Consider the following 25,968-nt stretch of genomic DNA (forward strand, 5'->3'; position numbering starts at 1 on the left):
TAAATGAACTTCAGGATTTTTTTTTAGTGCATTGTGATCCACTGCTTAAAAAAAAAATAAGACATTTGGAGTTGTCCCCCCTTGTCTAGTCTTTTGGGGTCCCAGTTTTTGAGTGTTTTCTGTTGTTGGTAGGCCAGAGCTTTGGTCAGAATTAGGAGAGCACCTGTTCCATGTTGCCCTGACTTCAGGAACTGGGACTTAAAGCAGTGTCACCCACTGGGAGAGCTGGCACTGGGGGCATAAACTAGTGCAGCATCACCACCTTCAGTGAAGTTACACAGGCTTCTCTCCAGTGAGGTGCTGAGGGAGTGCGGCATTTACACCTTGCTGAGGTCAGTGGGACAGGCAGGTGTAAATCTAGAGAGGATCTGCAGCTATGGATCTGAATTGGTGTTACCTTACTCCTTGTCTTGTCTTTCCAACCCCTGCAAACTATACAAGAGGCTCCAAATCGGCTTTCTTTTGCTGGTAGTGGAGTCTTTCAGCCCTACTGCACTTACCCTGCACATAGGAGCTGACACATCACTTTGGCCACGTGATAAGGCTCTGGAAGAGTTGGAAACCAAGCCCTAGATGTTTTATATTCCCTTTTTTAAGTGTGAACTCTTTTCCTCTGTGTGTTGGTGGGACAGCTCAAAGGGGCCGACATTTTTTGGGTGGCAGAGATTGCTGGCTGGGGAAGAGGGTCTTGGTGTTGCACTGGGACATTACCAGCCTGGGAAATGTTGGAGGCAACAGATATTTTGGGACTCCTGGAGTTGATCTCGGTGTCATAGAGGCAGGTGAAGCTGTGCACATGGGCGTTAGGGAGCTGGGAAATGTGCAGGCGAGGTTTGCTAATGCTAAAAAAATAGCCAGTCCCGTTTCCATGAGCAGAAGTTGGGCCCCGATGGCACCAGCCCCGCTTTGCACGAGGAGGCTGGGTGCTGGGAGAGTCTTGTGGAGGAGCGCTTTGTGCAGAGGGGGCTGCCTGGCCCCGAGAGATCCCCTTGCAGGGCTACAGGCAGCCTGCCCTGACCCTCTCCCCAGTGTTCCCAGCTCCGTTTGCTTCCTGCATCAGAGCCCCTGCCACCCGCCCTGCGGTGAGTCACAGCTGGGATTCCTCAGCTCTGAAGTGGTTCCTTTGCCTTTTTTTTTTTTTTTTTTGCTTTCTCCCCCTCCCCAGGTGCTGAGCTTTTTTCCAAAGCCTTGAATTGAAGGGTGTGTCTCTGAAATCTCGCAAACACGCGCAGGCCCCAGCAGGAATGGGTGAGCACCGTTCCCATTATGTTATGAATACCTGGCCGATTGCCATGGGGATCCTGCCAGGCGGAGCAGCCAATCTTGAGCACCTAGACCTGCTGAGCTCTGGGGTTTTGCTCCTCTCGCTAAGTCATTGCTTTGCGGAGATGGACAGTTTTAATCTCCTCTCAGCAACAGCCATGTTTTTGTACTCGCTTGGCCTGCTGTGGTGTCCTGGTTCCCACGGTTAGCAGCTTCCCAGGGGTGGAGAGTTGAGCAGGCAGCTCCGGCAGCTGGACTGCCCATCCTTGTGTGTGACTCATCTCAGCCAACCTGCCGTCTCAAATATTTTTTGTTGCCCTGCCCTATGCACTGGGCACTGCCCCAGCTCACCCAGGCCCCTCCATGGATCTCAACTCGATGTGCTGCATGAGGTTTGGAGGCTGCCTGGCGTGTTTGTGCATTGCAGAGATCTGTCGGGCTGGGAGGGAGCACAGCTGGGTGCTCTGGGCCCAATCCATCTCCATTTCCCAAGGGTGGACATGTACCATGTGTTGGCCTTCTTCCACCTCCCCAAATGCACCATGAGCACTTGGTTGTTCCTGGTGAGGATGTTGAGGGATACGTGATGTTTAAGTAGCCGTGCTTAAAGCTGGTGGAGAGGGTGCAGCGGCTGAGACTTCAGCATGAGCTCTCAAGTAGACAATAAACTCTGAACCCCAGTTACAAGCTTTGGTTGCCAATGTCTACAAAGGCCTAAGGGAGCAGGCTGCCTGCGCTAGCAGTGTCTGCTAGCAAGGTTAAGCCACCAGTGAAGATCTGCAGTCCGTGCCGTGGTGCGCTGTTGGGCTCCACAGTTGGAAGCTGTCTCAGACTCAGCTGGCATCTGTGCAGAGAGAAGATGACGGGTGTGAGGTTGTAAATGGTCTCTGGAGCATACTGAGCTTGAGGCGTATGAAACCTGGTACAGACAGGCCCTGATCTGAGCTGCAAAGTCTCAGTCCTGATCACTAGTAGTAATTTGACCCGACTTTCTGTCTGTCTTCCTTTGTTTGCTCAGCAAAATGGACACCAGCTCACGCACATCTGTCCTTGGCATCACGACTGCACTCTGGCCAGGCTGGCCTTCCCAAGCCCCGATCAGCCTTCCACGCTGGCAAGAGGAACATCCCCATCTCTGCTGAGACCTGACGCAGGTTAGCACAGGCCACAATCCCCACACCCCTCCTGCCAGGCAGGGACAGTCTTGTTCGTGCCCATCTGTGGGCAGAGCTGCTGCTTTTCCCTGTGCCCCTTTGCTTCTTGCCCTGGATTCCCAAAGACTCCCACTGCCACAGGGTGATGTTGCTCTGTAGCATAAATGGCGGGTGCGTGGAGGGGAGAGCAGGTCAGGAGGTGCTGGGAAATATTGGTTTGACTCAGGCCTTCCAGGGAATGAAGCATTGTCCTCCCACACACACTGCTCCCCACCCTTTTTGCCCCCACGCCAGGGCTCTCTCCTCCTGGAGGGCTGTGCAGGATTAAATATGGGCAAACATCAAATGGCCAACCTTATTGCCATTTTGTTTCAGGTGAGGCTTCCTCCAGGCCTGTGACGGCCTTGTGGATATGCAGGAATGTGGGTTGGGTGGGGAGTGTGTTGAAGCAGCAGCTGCTGTTGCCTCGCTGCGCTGCGTGTACGAGTCCCTGGCATGCCTGGAGGCGGAGGTGTGGGACCTGTTGGCACTCCCAGCCGTCAGCCCAATGGCAGCGAGCTGACACAACTCCCCTGGAATCTGTCCCGCTCTAACCAGGATTGTTGGCAAGCAGGTACCGAATCTTGGCAGCACAACAAGGGAACGCTGGTTGCTCTGAAATTCTTGGGCTCGTTTGGTCAGGGCGCTGGCATGTGAAGTCATGGCAGAGTTGGCACATGCATCGCAGAGGTGGGCAGTGGGACCTGGAGACAGGACTGTGGGGCTGGAGGCTGGCTGGTCTGGCAGCTCAGGGTCTCTGCCGTGTCCCTCCTGGCTACTAGCAGCTTGGATCTGTTTTTTCTTCTTCCCTAACCTGAGTGCACCAAGTGATGTGCCAATCTTGTCCTTCGTTACTCCTCTCACCTTGGGCTGAGGCAGTGAGATGCGGTACCAGGACCGTGAGCCACTGGGCTAGAAGGCTGCCAGCCCTGTCGCACGCTGGTTTTGGTGCTGCTGGGAGTCCCAGCTGTGACGGGACAATGCATGGAGTCCCCCCATGATCCAGTTACCCTGAACCAAAGCCAGGCTGAGGACATCTCAAAGGTGAAGCTCCCTTGGCAGGTCTGTGCAGGCTCCTGTCTCTCAGGCACTGTCTGGGAGGTAGAGACCCCAGGGCTGCCCTGAGCCAGCCAGGCGCAGGTGGAGATGGGAACTAAGCAATAGGGATGGCTGCAGGACAAGAGAGGAGGTTTTTCACGTGTCTGGGATGGTGAATAACTGGAAATGGTTGAAAGAAAGGGGTAACCCAGCCTTGCGGCAGACACCCTGAGCTCAGCTTGGGCACCCTGGGGTGTCTGAAGGGCTGCAGGAGAGGAAAGCCCTGACTGGGCCACTGTCCCCAGTGATGAATTCACACAGGGCAGAATTTTCCCCCTGTTTTGTGCCAGGCAGGGAGTGGGCTGCGCGGAGGCGGCCTCCCCTCCCCTGCTGCCGGTAGAGCCCTGCACACCTGGCCGAGGAGGCAGGGTGTGGGCAGGGGAGGATGGGCCCTGGCAAACCAGGCAAGGCTCAGGTGTTCGCATTCCTCCCTGGATTGGCTGCGGAGAGAAAAACCTGGCCTTATATGGTCAAAAAAGCCAGTGCCGGCTGCTCCTCCTCCTCCCTGTGAAGGGCTGCGTGGAGAGGTGTGGATGGGCTGATGGGGTCGGGCATGTTTTCCTCCACCCTTCCCTGCTCTCCCCTCCCTTCTCCAGGTGCCCTGGAGACAATTACGGCATTGGCTTTGTAGCCAGCCCGGCTGATTTCTGGGGCTTGCAAAGAGGATGGTTCCCTCCAGTGAGTGTGGCTGGTTTTGTGTCCCCCAAGGGACAGGGAGGTGGTGGGTGGGCAGACAAGGGTGCCCTTTGGTGGGGCTGGAGATCCCTTCAAGCTCAGGTAGACAGTAGGGACAGTACAAATCGCTGCCTGCCGGATGGTTAAGCCTTTTTCCTGCTTGTTAAACTCCCTGCTCTCTGTCCTGGGCTGGAGCATTTGGTTAGAAAAACTAAATTATATCCCCTTCAACTTGATCCCATCTTAGGCTGCAAGCAAAAATAGGAGTAACTGAAGCACAGTTTTGTCCAAGATCATGCAGGGAAAGGAAATTAAACTTTTCTTTTTGCCCAGGGTTTGGGGGAGTTCCATTTCCCAACATCTGACTTCTTGGGGTGAGCTGCTTGAATCCCTGGAAATGGCTATGCCAGGCATCAGACCTGGGAGATGAGCCTGGAGGATCCATATTTCTCCTTCTGTCTTGTGCCCTGTCTCCTGGAGTTGCTCCAGGCATGAGCTGGAACCAGGGGGAGTAGCTATGGGTGAAGTGGGACTGGCAGATTAAACTGGGTTGGAAATTGGAGCAGGCTTGGGGGTATTTTTGGAAGAGTGCAGTTGTACTCAGTGGGACTAGGTGTAGTGGAAAGTCTCTAGAGCTCTAGGCCATCCTTTCCCTACCCCAGGAACACATTTCCATCTCACTTCCCACACGTTTAACGATGCGGAACATGTGGAGGGATTTTTCCCCCCCTCCGGTACGGAGCATGAACTCAGCTTGTGCCAGACTTCCCCAGTCTAAATTTACTTGTCTCTGTGAGCCCGGCTGCTCAGTGCCCTGGGGAGGACCAGAAGAAGGGCCGTCTCCTTCGAGACCAGGTCCGTGACCTGTTTTAATGGAAGCCTGGTGGGTGCTCTCTGCTTCTGTCCAAAGGAGCATCCCTACACCTGAAGGGAAGGGAGAGGTGGGAGAAGAACCAGAAATTCTCCCACGTGCAGCTGGATCGCTGCTTCCTGGGGAGCAGATGGGCTGAAGGCTGACTTTCCGATGGAAAATGTGGTTTGACTCTCTAGAATTATTTTTAGTGTTTTCTTGCAGGATTTAGCCCTAAAAGGATAAATAAGTGGTGTGTCTCTGCTGGTCAGAAAGGGCCTGTGGCCTTTTCCACAGTGGTGCTGGCAGCACAGCCCCCAGCCAGAGCTTTCGGTGTTAGTCACCAAAACCAGACACCAAGGAGGGGAACCTGACAGGTTGATTCCCTGGACTGGTGGGATCTGATCGAGGGAGGTGTTTCTCACTCTTGGTAACTCTGCTGGGAACTGATTTTCCTTCCCCAAGGGGATCCCCAGACTGATTCCAAAGTGTGTGTGGGCTGTGAAGGAATGAGCCCTCCGTCTGTGTGGAGAGAAATGAACTGGGGGCAGCCAGGCTGGGTTACAGGCGTGATTTCCACCAGGATGTGAGCTCTTGGTGGATGAGGAACATGTTTTGGGATTGGGCAAGCCCCTGTGCCTCAATCCCTTTGTAGCCACCATTGTACCCTCCTGAAGCATCCAGGGAAGGATCTCGACCATGCTTTGGTCTCCTCTCTCTCACTACCTGGGAGCTGTTTTCCCTTTCTCCTGGGAGGCTGGGATTGCTGGAAGGAAGGAGGGTGTTGTTTGGGATGTGGCAGTTTGTAGGATCCAGCGCTTAGAGGCCTCTGTGCCTCCTCTTTGGAGGCATTTGCAATGGTGTCACCTGCCCAGGAGAGGGAGCCTGGAGCTCACACTTGGGTGCTCCCCACCCTGGGAGGCAGCAGCCCAGGTATGCAGTGCCCTTAGATGTGGTCTGAGGCTCAGGCTCTCCCTGCTTGGAAGGCAGCAGAGGAGCCCTGCTGCTTCCCTCTGTCTGCTTTGGCTTGTCTTCTGGACTCCAGCCCAGTTGCTGTTGTGCAGACATGAATATTTCCCCGGTGATCTTCCCTGCCAGAGTCTGCCCCACCAAAACCAGCTCTGCCCCCTGCTTTCAGCACACGGATTTATCTGGCCCTGGGTTTTGCCCCTGGGCTCTGTCTCACAACTGGGCCATGTCCTGGACATCTGATGTCTCCTTTCCCCACACTTGGGCAGATGCTCTAATCTTTGGCTCCAGACAGGGTTTGAGATCATCTTTGGGAAGCCTTCTGCAGTTGAAACTGATACGGCTTTACCTGGAGATGCCTGAGCTTTGGATTGCACAGATGTAGCTCGACAGATAACATGGATGAGATTGGTTTTATTCCACAGATACCCTTAGCAGCAGCTAGATCTGTTGGCTGCCGTGTTGGTTACTGTGCTGCTCAGCATCCTTGCCCTTGTAGGACTGTCCCCCAGCACCGCAAAGGCGAGTCTGAGATCCCGAGTTGGTGGTACTACCTGCTGTTTCTCAGGGGGGCAAGGGGTGTGATGCCCTACGCGGGACAAAGAAAAAAGATGCAGAACTTCCCCAGTGAATTTACCAGGTGGGTTTAGGGCTGGTTGTGTCTCTGATATAAGAATAGCTACAGAAATTAGCCCCGAGGAAGGGGCTGGTTCTTCAGATGAAGTCAGTGTTTAAGGGGTAGTATGGTGGAGGGGGAGGGATGGGTGCACAGGCAGATATGGGTGTCCTGAAGCAATGTGACTAGCTCAGGTATAGCTCAGCTCCCATCAGTGGAGTGCAGGAATTACTCTGCTGCATAAACTCGTTGCCCTGCTATGATGTGGCTTGATAGACATTTCCAATTGTCCATGGGGAAACTGAGGTACGGGGCAGTGAAGTGACTGAGGCGGTGAAACGCTCATCAGGCCCTTTTCTCCTGGGTCCTAGAACAGTGAACTGAACACAGAGTCCAGCTTCTTAGTCCCCTGCTCTGGCCTCAGGGCTCTCTCCTAGTCCCCTGGGTGGTGAAGGCTCCTGTGCAGCCTTCTTTTTTTCTCTTATGCTTCCTTCAAAGCAGCAGAAAAAAAAATAATAATAAAAAAAAAATCCCCAAAAAACATATGGCAGGGAGGGAAAGCAGCTACAAACTCTTCTTACAGGACTGGGCTGCTATTGAGCCCCTGCCCTTTCCAGCCCGGCCATGAACACACATCTCTGACCACCCTTTCCTGTAGTTCCCCCAGATGGAATGTGCCGGGCTCCCAAGCCCTCCCTGTCCATTCAGGTTTCATTCTGGGCAACACTGGCTCTGTGTTTCTCCCTCCCCTCCTCGCTTGGAGCCTCAGCCCCTCCCTGCCTTACAAGAACGCGGGCTGCTCAGAGCACTCATTCATCTTCTGGGCCTCTCGCTCCTTGGATGTCACAGCCTCGCACAAACCCAGCATTGTTCCTCCAGCTGGAAGGGCTTTCATTGAAGGGTTCTGCTGGGTCCTGCCTCCAGGGGAAGCTCTGTGCTAAAGTGCCGTCTCCTGGGCTGGGAACAGCCTGTACCACTGGTAGCTCACTCATAGCTCCCACCTTTCCCATCCCTGCCAGTTTGAGAGACCAGATTAACACCTGGGGGCTCTTTCTGCTGGCCTGGACTGTCTTCCCCTCCTCTGCCCATGTACCCCTTGAGCTGACCCTGGAAGTGCAGTGTTTCTCTCAGGTGGGCAGCAAACAGCAGAGCAGAGATGCTTGCCATCTCAGGTCCTCTAGCACCCCTGGGAGCCTTGTCTGCTTTGGATCTCCCAGGTTAAGTCCCTTACAGGAGGGTGGTTTTGAGCAAGGAGCACCGAGAAAACCCCTGTGCTCTGGAAGGGGCACTCTTCAGAGGGGCTGCAGGGAAGCGTGGTTCCCCAGGATGGATCTGGGTCCCAGGTGCAGACATTCTCCTTTGCAGGGGGAATTTAGCAAGGAGGAGCTCTGTGTAGATGAATACAGGGGTGGGAGCGTGGTGGCCAGTGCGATAACTCTTCATCTCCGGCAACATGCTTGAGCTGCTCTGTGATTCAAAGCCCCATGGAAGGCTGGTGGCAGAACAGCGGTGAGCTCCCCAAAGTCTTGGCTGCCGGCTCTGTGTCTGCTCCTCCAGCCCTGCTTACTTTTCCCTGGAGACATGGACCAAACAAGTTACCTGGGAAGCAATTTTCGGCTTCATTTGGCTGCCAGAGGTTAGCCAGAGCCCTCAGCTGAGACCTGCTGGCAACTGGGGAAGGAATTGGTATTTCAGGTGGGCTGTGGTAAGAAATTTGGAAGAGGAAAAAAAAAAACAAAAAACAAACAACCCGGTGCTTTCCATGTGACACTCAGTACTTTATTATATCAGCCATAACCCTGGAGAGCAAGTGTTCTGGGTACACAGACACTATGGTAGTTGTCTATCCTACAGAAACGTGGAAATACTGCAATGCGCTCAGTGGAAATATGCAAAGAGACTCTGAACAACTCCTCCTGGGAACTCCAAATCTGGGAACTCGAGTAGGGCTGTGTGACAGTGGCTGAGGCCAGAGCCTGGCCTCGTAAGGGAAAATACTGGAGGGCACTGTCTCTGTTGATTGTACAAGGGGGCCATGGTAATGCCTGAGCTGAGGCCGGAACATTTCCCCCCACCTTCCTCGCAGGGGGACGTGGCATCTACAGAGTTAGCTCTAGTAGCTGCGGTGTGACGTGGCTGGTGTCGGCCAGGCAAGGTAAAAGCTGCAATGTAAGTTCAATAAATACAAAGACAAGTCCTGCTCGTTGGGGTTATCCCATTTCTAGGGCCTAGAACCACGCGGGGCGGGGGTGTGTGTCTGTAGTGCCTTTAGGTGAGACAGGCGGAGATGCTCTCTGCTAGAGAGATGACTCTGAAAATAAAAGTTTTAGGGAGTTTTAGCTTTAGTCGCATGGGAAGGAATGAGGGGCCACCCAAAAGGCAGTAAAATCAGTTAAAAACTCTGAAGTGGCCAAGGATCCCCCAGTACAGCCAGCATGTTTGTCACCAGGTATGCAAATCCACCTGGCTCGGGTTGTTTACCTGCATCTCCCCACCAGCTTGATTGGGAAGCTCAATGAAGCTTCCTTTGAAAGCCACGACAGCGGCCACCTCTCACAGACACGCACAGAGCAGGGACGGAGCGGGGCGAATGGTTTTGTAATACTGGTAAAATTGCTGGGCTGATGGTTTCTGGCTGCTGTGTTAAAACCTTGTGCAATAACACTTGCCCCTCCTGCCAGGTTTCCTACAGGTAGATCTCAAAGGTTGTGAATGCAAATCCTCTGGGGAAACAGAGCTAGAGAGGAAGATGTCGGTGTGGGTATCTGAATGGGAGAGTCTCTAAATCCCGGGTTGGATTCTGCTCGTAACTGGTAACGGAGATGACTGGGATGTTGTAAAGACAAACTTGAAAGAGACAGCCTGGAGTGGGTCCTCATCCTTTGTCCCTCGGACATTGGCTTGAGTTCAGGAGAAAGTGCTTTGGCCTCATTTGGCTACAGATGCCAACAGGTTTTGTGTTTATGCTGTGGGGCTCTGTTTCTCCAAGCATTCTTCAGTGGGCAGGGAACCGAGCTTTGGCCGGGCACCGCTGCTGAAGGCATCTGCTTCAGGCGTCGCTGAGGTGTCACTGTGGCTTCTAGAGGGCAGCATTTTTGTGCTGCCACCATTTAGCTTCATCTCACCGTTGGTGCTGCCTGTTCCTCTTGCAAACAGCTTGGAGTTTCTCAAGGTGCTGGCAGAAACTGCTGGGGTGGAGAGGGGGAATGAAAGGGAGGAGGTTAGAAACATTTCGTTCACACTCTGCTTCGCCAAACTGTATGAATAAAACCACTTACGGTGCTTTGGCTTGGAGTGGACGGTGCTGATGACTGTGGGTATTGGTTGCTCCATGCTGTGAATGGAAGGACAGAGAGTGAGGGTGCATATTAATCTCTGCTGTGCCGGACAGATAGAGGGCTGGAGTTCGGCCCATCTAAGCTGGGTTATGTGGGTAGAGCCAAGTGCATGGCTGGGTCATGAAGGCTCAATCAACAGCACGTGGGCAAAGCATTATCTAGAGAAGTGCTGGAATGCTCCAGTCCGGGCAGTCTAAGGAAGACTTCAGAGGAAGAAGCAGGGCCGAACTGTATGGGGGCTGCTGGGATTTGTTCTTTATCAAACCTTCAATACCAGCCTCAAAGCTTGGGGTGTCTCTTTCTTCCCCTAGGTGTTTGGGTGGATCCCAATGAAGTTCAGTTTCATCATGAAGTTCAACAAGGCCAAGCGCAAGGTACTGCACGTGGGTCAGGGCAATCCCAAGCACAAATCCAGGCTGGGTGGAGAACGGATGGAGAGCAGCCCTGAGGAAAAGGACTTGAGGGTGTTGGTGGATAAGAAGCTCAACATGAGCCAGCAATGTGTGCTCACAGCCCAGAAACCAACCTCATCCTGGGCTGAATCCCCAGCAGCGTGGCCAGCAGGGGGAGGGGGGGATTCTGCCCCTCTGCTCCGCTCTGTGAGACCCCCCTGCAGTGCTGCCTCCAGCGCTGGGGCACCAACAGCAGGAGGACACGGAGGTGTTGGAGCGGGGCCAGAGGAGGCCCCAGAGATGCTGGGCAGGCTGGAGCCCCTCTGCTGTGGGGACAGGCTGAGAGAGTTGGGGTTGGGGAACTAGATGATCTTTAATGTCCCTTCTGACCCAAACCGTTCTATGATCCCTTCCCCTCTTCAGGCACAAAGAAGCCCAGTTTACCTGCTCTCCTCCCCTTCCATCAGCTTCCTGTAAGTGAGGATTTCCACATCCAGAGCCAGCTTGATGTTCATCAGCTCCTGATACTCTTTCACCAGGTGAGCCATATCCTCCTTGCTCTTCTGGAGAGCTTCTTCTAGCTTGACTAGTTTGGCTTTGGCATCCTTGAGGGCCATCTCGCCATGCTCTCCTGCTTCTTTGATATGCTCCTCTAAGTACAGGCACTGGTGTTGCAAAGGGAAAAGGGTGGTGGAGGTGTTAGCTGTGTGGTAGTTTGAGACCTGTGTGTCAGAGTTTTGTCACCCATCCCAGGACACACCTGGCTCTTCTGGGACACGATGCAGGACCTCAACTTCTGGATCTGTATGTTCAGGTCTGCAATCTCCCGTCGGCTGTCAAGGAGGTGACCCCCGTAGGTGCCTGACTGGGTGTTTCCTTCATTCAGCTGCAGGGGAGATGGAAGAGTGGGTTATCTGCGTGCCTCCTCTGCTGTGGCAAAGGAATCTGCGAGGATTCCCGCTGCCCTTGAGGGGAAGCACCTAACTGGGGAAAAACAGTGGGGGTGTGGAAGGATTTAGAGCTCACTTTTATACGCTCTTCTGGCTGAAGCTGTGCCAGGTGTAGAGCACACCGTCTCTTGGGGTTAGTCACATTCTTTCCTGCTCTTTTTGGAGGAGCACCAGTGGAAGGTCATTTGCATTTTTAGGTGGCCAAGCTGCCACTGGGAGATGTCTTTGCCTTTCTCCACTGATGGTGTGGAGAGCCTAGAGCAACGAAACTCCTAATTTACAGACCTGAGTGAGGAGGAGTTGATCTGGGTTAGCACCCCATCCCTCCCTCCATTCCTAGGTGTAGTCTGTGCCTTCACATCTTGCTGATTCCTGTAGTTTCTAGACTGATCTCTCTCTTCCGCTTCTTCCCCTGCCTCTCCCCAGTGTAAATCAGATAAGGAGACAAATACCTTTCTCCTGGTGAGTGCTTCAGCCTCCTCCCAGCTCCGAAGAGCCAGGGCTTCGTACTGGGCCCTCACTTCTTCCACAATTCTGCTCAGATCGAGTTTGCATGCGTTGTCAATTCCCAGTACAACAGAAATGTCCTTAATTTCTGTCAGCAGCTCCTCGAGTTCCTGAATAGCAATGATAGAACAGAAATAGGGCAGCGTGAAATGTTCTGCAGGCTGGTGGTGCTCAAAAGGTGTCCTTGCCCAGCTCTCCTTCAGTATCTAGAGAGGCTGTGGCTGCCGCTTCTGTTGTTGTAGTCTGCTTTGTGTCTGCTAAAAGAGGGAAGAAACAGGACCCTTCTCTGAACACATGCATCGCTAGCAGACCTGTTCCACTCCCCAGAGCTGCTCTCTTACGCTGGGGAGACTCAAGCCAGCGTGGGGGGAGCAGGAACATGCACGCACAAGCTGCGGTATCACTGACTGGGGTATTTTCGCTTGATAAGTGACTCGGTCACAGCTTTAGAAAAGGAGACAAACAATGATGAATGCAGGCTCCCCTCGGTGAACCTAAAAAGGACCCTTAATCCATGGCTGTAAACTGCACTCCTGAGTGGTTTGTATCCAGGCAAGACGCGACTTGATGTTGAGCAGATGGTGTGCGTGTTCGCTTGGCAGCTCCCCCCCAGCCTCAGCCCGCTCCTGCAGGGCTGTCGCTCTTGTAGGCGCCTCTGCAGTTGCGTCTGATTTACACCACTGTTAAAAGGGAGCAGCATACATCTCTCCCCATCGCTTACCTTTCATCCTGATGTTTTTGTTCTTCCCTTTTGTGCTGAGGGCTCTAATCTCTTTGGAGAAGCATTTGTGTACCTTGTTTGCCTTCCCCTGACTGGAGAAACAAAGGGCACCCTGACATGGTGATTCATGAGTAACAGAAAAATACCCCACCACTCTTCCAAAGAGCAGGATTATCAGAGTAGTTTTTCCCACTGGTGTTTAATCCTTGAACCTCTCTGTTAATCTTTGAGCAGGTTCTTAGCTATCTGAGAAAATGCTCGTTTATTGCAAATACTTGAGCATCCTCTGCAAGGAGTGGGGGGGAGAAAACCTGGTGGTTTATTAATGAGGATTGAGGCTGGGATTTTCTTCAGATTCATACCAACATGCTGTGAGCAAAGCTGTCAAGCAAAATTTGCCCTTCCACTGGATATGTATGCCTAGACATTGATGTCAGTCAAATCAACAGGTACAGGCGAGAAAATGACTAACCTGAAAACAAGCTATTGAGAGGAGAGGGCAGAGAGAGAGGCAGGGGGGAATTTCTTTGCATGAAGCACAGGTTAAAAAAAAAAATGTAGCCTTCTGCCAGGACAGCCACGTGGGACCTGGAGGAGATCAGCTCGAGAAGGAGATCCTCACAGTTGTATCTGATTTCCAGCTACCCCTGTGGATTGCCTTGCACCAGGAATAATCTTATAATTTTAGAGAAAGTAAGGCTTCACGGTTAGTTGCAGGCAGGGTAGATATTCTAACGTAGTACTGATATTGTGCAGGTCCTTCTGTCTCTCTGTGCCTCAGTTTCCCCATAAGGGGTGATAACATTCCTCTGTCAAGCATTTTAATTGCTTGTATTGGTGGAATTTAGACAAATCATTAGTATTCCCAAAACACTGTCGAGCTTGCTTGGTAACATTTTACAGGCTCTGAGTAAGTGGCTGCAATCGCTTCCCACTGTTTGAGTGGATACGGGCACCCTGCAGCCTTTGGGTTTCTCTGAAGGGCTCCAGACTCTGTATCCTTCCTGCCCCCGGTGAAGTCATTCCTGACTGCGCACTTATTGTTTAAGTGGAAATGGACTATGGTGGATTGTGCTAAAAAGCGCCTAGCACCTCACCCAGGTTCACCAGGGCTTGTCCTGTTTTGTTGTGAGCCGTTCCTCTGAATCTGAGCAGCATAGTGTTCAGCTCGTGCCTGACCTGGGGTCTCAAGGCAAAGGCTTGGAGCTGAGCCCAAGCTCAGGCAGGTCGGGAGTGAGATGGGGGTTCCTGAGGGGAGACCTCTGGGGCAGCCTCCCTGCAGTAGCTGTGGGGCAGGCGAAACATCCCGATCAAATTTAAAATGGAGCTGGTTTAGTTAAGGGAAGGGGATTAGCTCATGAGACCCTGCCTTCAGCCCTCTAATAGTTGTCTGTAACACCATGCGACTCCCCTGGACAAGCTCTCATTTTGGTGTAAAACCAGAACAATGCCCTCTCTGTAGTGGAACTGTCCACCAAAATCCCACTTTTTTTTTTTTTCCACGGCAGCTTGTGTGTGTGCCAGGGCTGCTCTCCCGATTGCATTTTTACCTGCTCGTAAATGGTTTTCTTCAACTCCATCAGCTCTTGGAGCCCGTTGAGTTTTACCTCCAGCTCAGTTCTGTGCAAGGAGCTCACATCTAAATCCTACAGGAGAGGGGAAGTGTGTTAATCAACAGTTTGAGTTTGTAGCAAGAAGTTTTCTCCCACTGCCACCTCTCCCCCAGCCAGCGCCCTGCTTGCTATTTATTGGCAAGTACTCGTGAAACAAGTAGAGAGGCTCCTTTGTGGACCTTTTTCCCCTGCAGTTCTTTTTTGTGTGAGTGCTTTGGTGGAAGTCTCAAACGAGGTAGGGTGGAGAAGGAAACGGGCAGAGCTGATCCATACCCACTCATCTTTTGTTCACCACAAAAAGCACGGGTTATTGAAAACTCTGATGCCATCCACAAAAGTCACCAGAACTGCCCTTACTGGCTGATGACTGTTGGGGAAAACATGCAATTAGCCATAATGATCGTTTGCGGAGAACGTTTCCTCTGTCTAATAACACCCTGCATTCCTGCACCTTGGATTATTTAATTTTTTTTGATGTAAGGGCTGTGCATAAAGCCTCCTCTTTCAGCTGATACTCAAATGCAGCTACTTCTGGGGCAGGATGTTTAAACAGGGTGTGGCTACAGGAAACAAAAGCAAACACATTTATCAATTTGCAGCCTTTCCCAACCCATGATGTCATTCTGAGAGGAAACACGCCAGGGAGCAGGGGTGTTGCCTCGGGGGGTCCTGGGGTGCGGACCCCACCAGGCAGGGCTGGCCAGTGCCACTGCAGTGGGGGTGGGTGCAGGCACGGTCTGACCCCCAGGCGCCTCCACCGAGAGCTGCAGGGCTCTTCTGGACCCACAGCTGGCCCAGATTCACTTGTACTTTTCCTGTAGAAATGGTGACCGTGGTCTCCACTCTGCTGTCTTTCTCAAGACCTTATTACCCCACAAACATCTGTGGTGCAAGGACTCTGGCCAGAGCTAGCTCTTGGCTGAGCCTGGACCATCTTGCCTCTCCAGCAAGAGAAGGGCAAGATGTGTGACTCTTGTGACTGCCCAGAGCTGGTGTAGAGCCCGTCCAGATGAAAAGCTTCTCTTGCCTTTACCTTTTTGAGCTCCGTGAAGGTGTATTCCATGCCACTACAGAGGCGAATTTCGTCCTCGTATCTAAGGAGAGTGAAAAAAGCAGTAAGAAATTGCACATGGTGAAAGACTCTGGATACTTAAGGTTGTCTTGCTGGCCCTAAAAGTGTTGATATCAAAGCTTTCTGCTTTTACTATGGTGTCCTACCTCCTTGGCATACCTTAGGCAGCAAGGAGAGATATCTCTTAGGTGTGGGCATCTTGGACAAGAGAGAGGATAACAAGCTGCCACATGCCAGCTGCTTTGTAGTAATACCATGAGCACTTTAAGTCTGAAGAGCCCCAGAGCAGAGAGGAGGTAGCTTTAATTCTGATTTAATTTGAGGGCTAAGCAACCTCAGGTTACCTCCCATTTGCCACAGAAAGAGAGTAGGCTTGGAGAAGTGGGGTGTGGTGAGTTATTCTCTGTGAAACCCACATGCCCAAAGACTCCTAAACTTTCACCCTAAGCCTTCCTCTTCTGTTTCTTTCAGGTATCCTTGGCATTTAATTTCCAGAGCCTGGGAGTCTTGTCCAAGACTCCTGGACCCGTGTCATAGCGTGATGGTGTTCTCCTAGTGCAGTTTGTCAAGTACCACGGGACCTGGCAAAGTAATTTGGGGAGAACAGTGCCCCCGCAGAGCAGAAGGTAACAAAAAGCAGATGGGATCGGGTGGAGTCCTAATGGCTACGTGTCCAGCAGAGGAACCAGCCCCGCAGGCCTTTAGAAACAGGTTTGATAAGGCAGGACCAGGATAGCAAAGACTGAGTCCAGGGGCAAATGCATTTCTTTGCCTGCAGCAAACGCGAGGGGGTAGCTTAGGGAATACACCAGCCCTTGCTGGCTCCTGGGACGAGCATGCGGCTAGTTCTGAGGCTGCTAAAAGCAGGTATTTGAGCAGGAAGCCACAGGGTCTCTTTTGGTGCTGGTGTGTGACCAGCAGCAGCTGGTTCGTTTGCCACGCGGGAGCGTTATGTGATGGGCGTTTGGGATCTCCCGCGGTGCTGCTGGACACGCTTTGGGAGCGTTGGCTCTCCTGCTGCGAGCAGAGCAGGCTGCGCTCTCAGGGAGGTCGTGGCTTCCCTGCTCTTCCGCGATACCTCGGGCCCCTCTTATCCTAATGTGCACAGAGGCGCTTCCAGGCTGTGAATGAAACCTTTCAGTGCTACTTACAGATGTCACCAAATTGATACAGGGAAGGCTGAGACCTTTGGGAATGAAGTAAAATGGCATGTCCTAATAGTGATGATGATAAAATCGGGCATGACAGCCATACTCTGTTGGTTGGTGGTTTGGTTACTCTCGAGAGCCCTCCCCGCTGTTGTACAAACCTTTAGGAGAAAGCAGAGCTGTGCCTAGGAGTGGAAAGAGGAGAAGGAATTGGGAATGCAGCACAGAGGATCACGTTGCAGGGCAAGGGGGTAAGTCATGCTCAGGGGCTGACCTGAAATATCAAAACCAGCTCCCTGGAGCTGTTGCTTCCTCGGCAGAGGGAACTGTGAGGGCAGGGAGGGGATCTGACAGTCACAGTTAGGGGCTTCTAAGGTTCTTGAGTACCCCCATGGTGTTAAACTCGCCCTCTCCTTGCCTGCTCTTATAAGGCCAGGTGGCATGGCTAACGAGATTTACCTGTCTGGTTTCTCTGCTCTTTAGCTGGAATGTTAGCCATGCTGCCAGGAACTATGTACTGAGCTTAATTACAGCCTGCCACTCTTCCTTCATCCTCACTGCATCTCAGCCCAATCCCAGTCTGTCCCAGCCTGCCGAAGCAGCTTCACACATTGCCGGGCGCTGACATAATCTTGCATATTGAACAAACAACGCTCCTGACTGAAAGAGAGCAAGCCGAGCCAGCCAAACGTGCTCACCACACGGCTCCGGAGGGACCTGGTGGCTGGGAGATGACTCACATGGGGATGGAGCATTCCACAAACACATTACAGCATTTATCTCCTTAGAGATAATCCTCAAGCAGTCGTGCGTTAAGGAGTAAATCCATCCCATCTCGATTCATGCACTTAAGACACACTTGAGACAGGTGTCTGGTCGCCTTGGGCTCCTTCCATAGGCACTGAAGTAAAATCAGAGGTGAACCAAATCTCAGGCAGGCTACGTTCCTCTCTTGATCTGCCTTCCAAGATTACTTTAGGGTGAAGATCTAGTGGTGGGATGGACTTGAGCCTGGTGGCATGGAATTAAGTCACCTTTCCTCTTGTGGAGCAAGGAAATGGGGCAGGAAGCAACTGAAAACCAACTGCAGAGGCTGAGGGTAGAGGGGTGTTGACTGTCTAGTCTTCAGGGGGCAAGATTTGGCTAACGCAATCCCTGGATCTCAGAAATGGATCCTCTAAAGGAGAATATTTTCCTTCAGCATCTCCCCAGCGCCACACCAGAGTAGGTCAGCACATGCAAAAATTCCCTGCCTTCCCATTCAAATGGGTCTTTGCATGTGCAAATTGTCTCTGTGGAGAGCTGAAGCAAACACCTGTGCAGATGTGCACCTCTGGGCAGTCATCCTTATTCAGGTATGTTTTGGTATTTGATTTTTAGCTTGACTTCCTAAAGAAGAAGAGTTTGAGATCCTGTGCCAGCCTCCAGCCTGCTTCCCTGTCCCCTCTCCATTCTCTCTGTTTGGAATTGCTGGGCAGTGGCAATCTAGTTTGAGAAGGAGGTGCAAGTGCAATGGTTTTCGGAGAGCAGTCCCTGGATAGAGAAAACAGGTGAATTAGGGCCTTGCAGAGGGGCACCGAGAGGCGGGTTTCCCAGCTGAAGTGATCTGTAGGGCAGCAGCCTGCCTGGGTGGTCACCGTGCGCATGGCGCGTTTCGTCTGGAATGCCGCAGCTTGGATGAGAGCATAACCAGTTCAATTTGCCAGTGAAGTTATTAGCTTTTCCTCCCCCCAAAAAATTCCCTTGGGAAAAGAAACCTCCAGAGGAGTTGGAAGCCTCCAAAATTTGCATGGTTTAGGCAGACCATTTGCTCCAAAAAACCAGCTGTGCTGAGGCCGCCTTCTCGAAGGCGGTGTGCAGGACTCGACAGAGCCAGCGTGGGTTAGGACGGGGTTGGATTGCTGCCTGGAGAAGGCTCAGCAGAAGCAGCAGTTCTCTCCCCATGAATCACTAACTGCTGGGAACAGCAAGGTGGATTGTCACTGTCACAGAAATGCACCTGCTCTGGCTTTGGGTGTTAACAGCACCCAATGACAGGGTGGGTTTTGCCTGTTCGCTGCGTAGGTCACCCCTGGCAGGGCTTGTGCCTTGCAGCTTGCAAACGGGAGAAAGTGGGAGAGGACGGCTCCGCAAATGAAGGCGCAGTGGTCTGGGAGCAGTGTCATTTCTAAAGGCCGCTTTCCCATGGCTGTCTAGTCCCACAAAGCAGGAACTCTTCTCAAGACCCATAGTCGGGCTGGTCGTAAGCTGGTGCTCACTGTGGATTCTCCACTGCCTAATACTGCCCGTGGGCACATGCTGCGTCCTTATGCTCTGTGCGTGCTGGGTGTAGGTGCCTCCTGTCCCTCTAGTCAGTCTCTTTTTTTAATTTTGAGGGCTGTAGCGTCCCTGTCATGTCTATCCTGTTATCCAACTAGGTAGTAACTGTCCAAGAAAATCAAAAGGTAGGGGGAAACACAGAGCCTGTTTGTGTGAGCACTTCAATCATTCAGAAATCAGGCTGGGGAAAAAAAAAAAAGAGAACTGCCAGGTGTAGGCAATTAATGAGGCAATTACTGAGTACAAATATGAGTATGAACTGTGAGAGCAGATATGGGTGACTGATCTGACATTCTCCACCAGCACAACCCTTTTCCTGTCTGGGTTTTCCTGACACTCAGGGAATAACCGAGAAGGGCCACGGAGCAGATATTTCCTCAGAAAGATATTGCTGCAAGGAAGATCAAGTGCTCCAGAGAGGGATGAAGATCTTAATCTTTTTAGGGCAGGGAGTAAAAGGCACAATCCATACCATGGCTTTGATCCGAGCTCAGGGTTGCTACCTGGCAGCAAAGCAAGCATCAGTGAGCCCAAGCCTTGTAGCAAAACCAACATCCAAATAAACAAACATCCAAAACCATCCAATATCCAAAAAACAGACACCCACCACAAAGAATTTAGGGATTTCTAGGCACCTGGGTGTCAGTCCTTCACTTCTTGAAGGATGCCAAGCGTAATGATTTCAGCATAAGGTCAAGAACCAAACTCCTAGCTCCTGTTCCTGCTCTGCCACCAGCTCGCTCTGTGAGCTTGAGCAAGACATCGAACTGCTGCGTGTCCGTTAGTGTCTGTGAAGTGGAGGTATCGGTCCTTCCCCTGATTTGCAGATACATTGTCTGGTTTAACCGAAGTCTGCAAAGAGCTTCAGGATCTCTGGGCTAAATTCTCTGGAGGGGACACCATTGTTATTTATGCGTCGGTTCGTACATCAGGAACAGGTCTGGGCTGTCCCTCCGGTGCTGTCTCTCAGTCCCTTGGCACCCCTGGTCTGTTTTGACAGTGCCCATACGTGACTCTCTGCTGCAAATCAGCATGGAAGACTCCAGAGATCTCGTGTAGGCAGATGGGTGTAACTGTAGGGGAAAGTATCTAATTGTGGATTCACCTGTGGTATGCAAATGACCCCGATAATAAGAAAAGCATTGTCTTCTTGGATGAGCTATGGCACATCTCAACTGCTCTTATCTGAAGATCTCAGAGCTCTTGGCAAAAGCAGCGATAAGCACGTGGCAGCTGGTCCTCCCTTAAACTTTCAGCTGCCTCAGTATTTTCTGTCAAGACATTTTCTGGGCAAAAGTCTGACTTTTTGGTCAAAGCAGAATTTTGCATTAAATGCTGTGGGGTGAAGAGGGAAAGGAAAGGGGTGTTTATGGACCCAGGCTGCTTGGTATGAGCAAAGTGGTTTGGGGAGAAAGTTCTGGCTCGTGATAATGGTGCGGAGAATAAATATTTCTCCATTTCAGTGGCTGTCATTCCCAATAATACTGTTCCCTAGAGCTCTCCTCTGGCCGGAGCATTGCACGGATGCCCTGCACTCTGTGGTATTTTGCTTTCTATGGATTTCCTTTCATCTCTAGTTAATCAGGAGGAGGCTAAGATGCTAACTTCTCAAATACGCGGTTCTGCGCACACCAAAGTAGGAATTTCTTCCTGGGAATAAGAGGCTGCCCGTGTTAAGTCAATCCCAGGCTATTCGTGTGCACAGCTGAACCGATACCTTTGAAACACATCCCCCCTTGTAATATCCAGGCAGGCTAGACACCTACTTGCTTCGGAAGTCATCCATGGTGCTCAGGACCTTTGTCAGCTCCAGCTCAAGATTTTCCTGCTCGTAGTTGAGCGCCTTCATCTCTTGATTCATTTTGCTCATGTACTGATCGTAGATGGCCTTGATGTCTGACTCGGAGTGGGAATTGTCTTGATCCTTCAGGAAGTTCCACCTTGTCGTCAGGACCTTGTTCTGTTGCTCCAAGCACTGAACCTGCAGAAGATGTTTCGGAGACATTAGTAACACTGAGAGCTACAAGCAAAGCTGGCTGCTCCTGGCAGGGCAGGAGACATTGACCTGGAGACCGTCAGAGTAGTGAGAAGCTGCTGGAATCAGCAGAGATCTCCGGGTTCCAGGTGAGAATGAGAAATCCCTTGAAGATCAGACCTGAGGATGGAGGGTTATAGTGACTTTTAGAGGCTTTCCACATTGCCTACTTATTAATTTCTTGATAGAATGTGTTCACATCAAAATGAATGAGCATCTCTTGTTAAGTCACTGAAAAACAAGGACTATTCAATGCTGGTCCTCTTTGCCTCCGAACGTATTGAAGCAGAGGCTGAAAGTCCAGCACAGGCCACGCGCGTATGTCCAGGGTGAATGGGAGTCTGAGTTACTACCTTGGAGTGGCACAAACAAAGGTAACTCCTCTCAAATCTGTAGGATTACACCATGGTGAAGTTTAGGGAATGAATCAGAGTCCTGGTTTGTATTGCAAAGCAACATAGACAAGGCCTATGGGAACTCTAGAGAATAAGCAAAATAATTACAGACTCCACGTGAGGTCTATGTGTGTTTGTGCCTGTCTGCTCGAGAGGATACGCTGCATTTTCATCCACCCACTGTCTGATGAATCTGGCACTCTTCTTTCCTAATATTCACAATCTTAACAGTAATGCTCAGTGTTTAACAGTTTTCATCTTCAAAGCTCTCGGCTAACTTCAATTAATTATCTAATTGCTACCTCCTCTCTCTCTTATTGCATTGTGAACAAAACCAGACTCCTTCAGTCACGTTTTGGCTGGTGATTTGCGAGTTGCCTCCAACAGCGTCCTCCGCTCTGTCACCAAGGTGACTCAGCGCTGATACCGTGCCCTGGGTGGCGTGAGCAGTGGGGTGCAGGTGCCATCAGGCCTTGACCTTCTGCTTGCCCTTCAGCTTTGACTTTTTCTTTAGTTTTCTGTGGCCCCAGTCAGCATCAGTGCGTTGAGCAGAGAGAGCTCCGGGCTGCTGAGCGCTGCACAGATGCACATGGTGAGAGACTGCATCTTTTGGGGAAAGAGCTCTGTCTGAGCAGAGAAAGGCAGAAACAGAGCGCAGCCAAGCAAAGCAAAACCACTCAGATGCTCACTCGGTTTTCAGCAGGAGTGCAAGTGTTGGGACCTTCCAGGTCTCAGCGTTAGGGACCTAATCCTTTCTTCCTGATATCGTAACGCACGGCCGTAGACATCCCATCAGTAGTCGAGTCTGCTGACTGGCTGCTTTGTCCTGGCACAAAACCGGAGTGGCACACTGCGTGTGTGAGGCTGAGAACCAGAGGATGCTCCTGCAGCGGAGCCAGAAAGGGACGTTGCAAGTGGCAGAAGTCAGTGGCCTCCGGGGCTACCAAGAGCCAGTTTGCTCCCTCCATCTGAGGCATCTCAGGGATTGTGATAGAGCATCCCTCAGTGGGGCTGGGATCAACCTGTGGGATAGGCTGTAGGGAACAGCCTCTCATTTTAAGCAGCTTCCCCGTTTGCTGCTGGGACGGTAAATGACTGAATGCGTTGGCTGCTGTTCTAAGTCCATCTTTGATCCTCAGATCAAGTCTCAGTTCCTGACCTCACTCCTAATCCTTGGTTGCTTTTCTTTTTCCCCTCACTAACTCTTCCGTTTCTTTCCTGTTCCCAAACCATACCCATGCACTGGGCTGAACCGCTTAGATCTTGGCTTCTCATACAGCATCCCTCGTAGCAGAAATTCTTCCTTGCAAAGTCTTTTAACGAGAGTTTTGCAGCAGAAGGATCACCCAGACGTGGCCACGTTTCCTGGAAAATCATGCCTGAACACAGAAGTGACTAAAACTTTGTCCTCAGAGGTCTTGACTCTGTGCTGCTGAGGCTAAAGGTAGAGCGTCAAACAGGGTCTCCATCACTTGGCTATTCCCTGTCTTCCACCTGGACATATCTGGATGGAAAATAAATGCTAGCAGTTCTGGAACAGCCTGCTGGAAAATCATCATCAGCAACTCCTAAAGCTAGTGTGGTCAATTATCTGAGGAATGAGCCGCTCAGGCTTGAGACCATCTGAATTCCTGATTAAAAAGACAAGTTCTCTTTGACAAGGAAGTGTCATTACCTTCCTCTGGAATGAGGGCCTGAGGCAGATGGCTGAAGTTTGCCACTTGATGTACCACTTGAAGTTACAGCCTTCAAAGCTAAATGCATGAGCTGACAGCACTGAAGTCAAAGCCACTCAGCTAAGGTGGGGTGTTTGTATCTTCTGTCCATCAATTGGGCCCCATAAAGCACCCTTATCAGCAGGCCACCAGATTGGGTGTATTGGGAAACCTGGAGGCTTGCTTACTCCTTCCATTGCTGTTTGCACGGAACAGGCTGGTGCCCGAGGTCTGGCTCACCTACACATTGTCACTGTGTGGTCTTGTCCCATCTCCCCTACCTCCATCCTTTCTGCTGAGGTCTGGTTTCTGAGCAGTGCTGACATCTGTGCAAACCCTGACCTCTCCATCTGGCTAGTCAAAGGACCAGTCCCGCAGCACCTGCGACACAACCCACCTGGGTGATTTCCAAACCTGGGGTTCTCCAAATTCTCATGGCTGAGATCTGTGCTTGGAAAAGCCCAGCCGTGAAGGCGGCCGTGTCCCTCCGGCCGGGGTGAGCCCCCGGTGCTGCTGCACTCCCGTTTGCACACGTAGGTGTGGTTGGTTCACAGCTGTTCAGTTTGGATAGGTGCTATGGGAGATGGTTCCCCCACCCTTCTCCTTCCCAGAGTAAATTCAGGTCCTCTTAGAGGTAGAGTCGAAACAACAACAACAAAAAAATCCCAAGCCATAGTAGCTTGGCATCGAGTGCCTGCATTGTAGAGCGCAGTGAAGCAATCCTCCTGGGAGATTACCATCTGTTTACAGAGCACCGGGGCTTTGCAGAAACCTGCCTCGGCTAGATGAGTTGTTTTCCTTTGAGAAAACCTTCTGCCTTCTCATGGATCTTAAGAGATGAAAGCGACGCTTTCTTGGCTAAGGACACAACCCCTCGCAATAAAAACCACAGAGGAGGGAGGTGGGTGGGGGGTCTCCCTTGCCCACCGCATTGCTGTGGAGGTGAGTTTCCAGCTCCCTTTAGCAGCTGGCGAAGAATCGGAGCTGCTGCCCTAATCAGCGTCACTGCCCGTGGCTGTTTGTCCACCACGGGAGCTGAGGCCTGCTCTGTCCGGCACCGTGCCTCTGTGTCCCTGCCGTTGCTGCTCAGGCAGGGCAGGGTCCCCGAGGGCAGAGCGCTTGTCCCCCCCAGGGACCCATGGGGTGACTGACAGGCGCGGCAGAGGGGATGCACGGGCTGCCTGGTGCTGCTGACCACGGATGCGGCCCAGCTTCACCTAGAGGTGATGCTAGCCCTTGTTAAAACAGATAGCACTGAAGGAATAACTAATTGGGTAATTAGCCTAATATTCAGAGCCTGGCCACAGTTAGCTGAAGGCCTTGATAAGTCTCCTGAGAGACTGGTTAGTGTCTGCTTCCCCACCACCATCTTTGTCCCCATGCTGCACCGTGGTCCTCAGTAGCCCACCTTACCTTCTCAATTAGGGTCACAAACTGGTTGTTGAGCAGCTTGATGTCCTCCTTCTCCTGCTGACGCATGGCTTGGAAGTCGGGGTCGATATCAAGGTGCACGGGGGCCAGGAGTCTCCCGTCGATGGAGAATGAAGGGTAAGAGGAGCATCGGTATCCACCATCTCCGTGGAGGCTGAGCGAGCTGTAGCCATTGCTGGCCACCTCGCTGGGACTGCAGCGGCCCAGGCAGTCCGGGGATGTGCTGGCGGCTTTTCCTCTGCTCATCTTCCCTGACACCTCCCAGGAGGAGAGGGAGCCACTGGTGAAGGCTTTGCAAGGGTTAGTCATGCTCGGCTTGTGGCTGTGCAGCTCGAGGGAGGGGAAGGGAGGGAAAGGGAGAGGAAAAAAAAGAGATGAAGTTTTCTTGCTGCTGCTGCCTCAAAGGGAAGGAGAGTAGTGGCACGCTGAGGAGGTTGGTCGGCTTAATTCCTGTCTCCTCAGCTCGTGGGTTGGCTAATGAATTACAAGCACCTGTTCTCCTATGTTCATTAAACGGAGGAGGGTGTAACCGTTGATGTAATCCAGATCAACCTGTTGGCTTTTTATTTTTTTTTTTTTCCCTCCTCTCTCTGTACCCTCCTTTTTTCAGGAGCTTGTTTATGTGGTGAGGGCATAGGCACTTGCAGCAAAAACAAATCACTCACAGGTAATTCGCTGGGCCCCGAGCGGCTGCTTTCCTCATCCTTAAATGGTGAAGAAAGCAATCAAAGGTGCTGGGCTCGGGGAGGACGGCTCTGAGCACGGCTGCTGCGCTAGTGCTTGGCTCACGGAGCCTGGGTTCGGCCCCTGGCTGGTTTCCAGCCAAAATCTGCAGGAAGAAATTGTGATTTTTTTTTTTATTATTATTATTATTTTTTTTTGTAGGGGAGTGTTTAAAGTCTTAAAGAAAGAGTCTGAATTGGCTACGGGTAGGAGTTTGGTGGCACATCTCAAGCTCGTGGTGACCAGAGGTGCTCCCTGTCTTCCTTTGACCACAGAAGCGCATCACAGAAGCTTCTGCTGCTCTGCGTGTTTTAGGGACGATAGGCCTGGTTCTGAGACCCTTGGGTGTGGGGTCCAAGAGTCCTGAGGTTGTTTGGTTGTCTGGGCTGGCAGCAATGGAGACCTTCAAAACCTCTAGACATGGAGCTGGATCTCAGAAGTGCCCAAGTCCATCTTTGGTTGCTGCTCTCCTGCTCCTTGAAAGCCCTTTAAAAGCTGGCACTGGAGACACCAAAACCAACTGTCTTTTAATGAGTTCTTGGCTGCTGAGCTGGCACGCCCTTAAATACCTGTTTGGACCGAGGTGTACACCAGTGTTGGACGTGGCTTTCTTGAAAGCATTTTCCTGCTTTAACTGAGTTTCGCAAGTGAAAAATCAGGACAGGAGAGCACCCATTTCTGCCTCTTTTGTGTACTGCATTGCAGTGTTCTCAGGAAAGGGGATGGTCTTCTCAGGCCAAAATTGAGAACTTCCATTTTTTTGGAAAGCTGCTGTTTTACAGCCTGGTTCTGCCCTATGTTGGAAGACAAGCTGGGAATTTCCCTGCCAAGTAAAGTGAAAGAAAGTTTGGATCTGTCGCAGACCTGCTTCAACAAGAAATGCATCTGATGTTGTAGTAGTTTCTATTTTAAGGACTTCAGAAGAAAGATGGCCCCTTGCAGTAG

General features: G+C 51.7%; 2 protein-coding genes across 3 annotated transcripts in view; one reads left to right on the forward strand and one right to left on the reverse strand.

Moving 5' to 3' along the window:
- Nucleotides 1-5,332: 5,332 nt before the first annotated feature.
- On the reverse strand, nucleotides 5,333-25,504 carry LOC141734015 (keratin, type II cytoskeletal 80-like). Of its 2 annotated transcripts, none has more exons than XM_074565157.1 (9): nucleotides 24,283-25,504; nucleotides 20,491-20,705; nucleotides 15,219-15,279; nucleotides 14,123-14,218; nucleotides 11,797-11,961; nucleotides 11,155-11,280; nucleotides 10,839-11,059; nucleotides 9,943-9,998; nucleotides 5,333-9,849 (listed from the first exon to the last, which is right to left on the reverse strand). In XM_074565157.1, the coding sequence occupies exons 1-9, from the start codon at nucleotides 24,607-24,609 to the stop codon at nucleotides 9,626-9,628; spliced, it is 1,491 nt and encodes a 496-aa protein (XP_074421258.1). In that variant the 5' UTR covers nucleotides 24,610-25,504; the 3' UTR covers nucleotides 5,333-9,625. The 2 variants fall into 2 exon arrangements, with proteins under 2 accessions (XP_074421258.1, XP_074421257.1); XM_074565156.1 differs by having other exon boundaries at nucleotides 5,333-9,852.
- Nucleotides 10,909-25,968, forward strand: part of LOC141734014 (keratin, type II cytoskeletal cochleal) — a 39,471-nt gene continuing 24,411 nt past the window's right edge. Inside the window, exon 1 of the mRNA XM_074565154.1 lies at nucleotides 10,909-10,933. The gene's annotated coding sequence lies outside the window, so the exon portion shown is untranslated. The remainder of the gene's footprint in view (nucleotides 10,934-25,968) is intronic.

This window comes from Larus michahellis, chromosome 22, assembly GCF_964199755.1.
Source record: "Larus michahellis chromosome 22, bLarMic1.1, whole genome shotgun sequence".
Classification (NCBI taxonomy): Eukaryota; Metazoa; Chordata; class Aves; order Charadriiformes; family Laridae; genus Larus; species Larus michahellis.

What these genes read in the sequence shown, in the direction of transcription:
- LOC141734015 (XM_074565156.1), bottom strand. Translation starts at nt 24,609, where the DNA reads ATGACTAACCCTTGCAAAGCCTTCACCAGTGGCTCCCTCTCCTCCTGG. An exon ending in CCTTCACGGAGCTCAAAAAG is followed by an intron (nt 14,219 to 15,218) that starts GTAAAGGCAAGA and finishes CCTCTCCTGTAG; the next exon opens with GATTTAGATGTGAGCTCCTT. An exon ending in AGAAAACCATTTACGAGCAG is followed by an intron (nt 11,962 to 14,122) that starts GTAAAAATGCAA and finishes ATTGCTATTCAG; the next exon opens with GAACTCGAGGAGCTGCTGAC.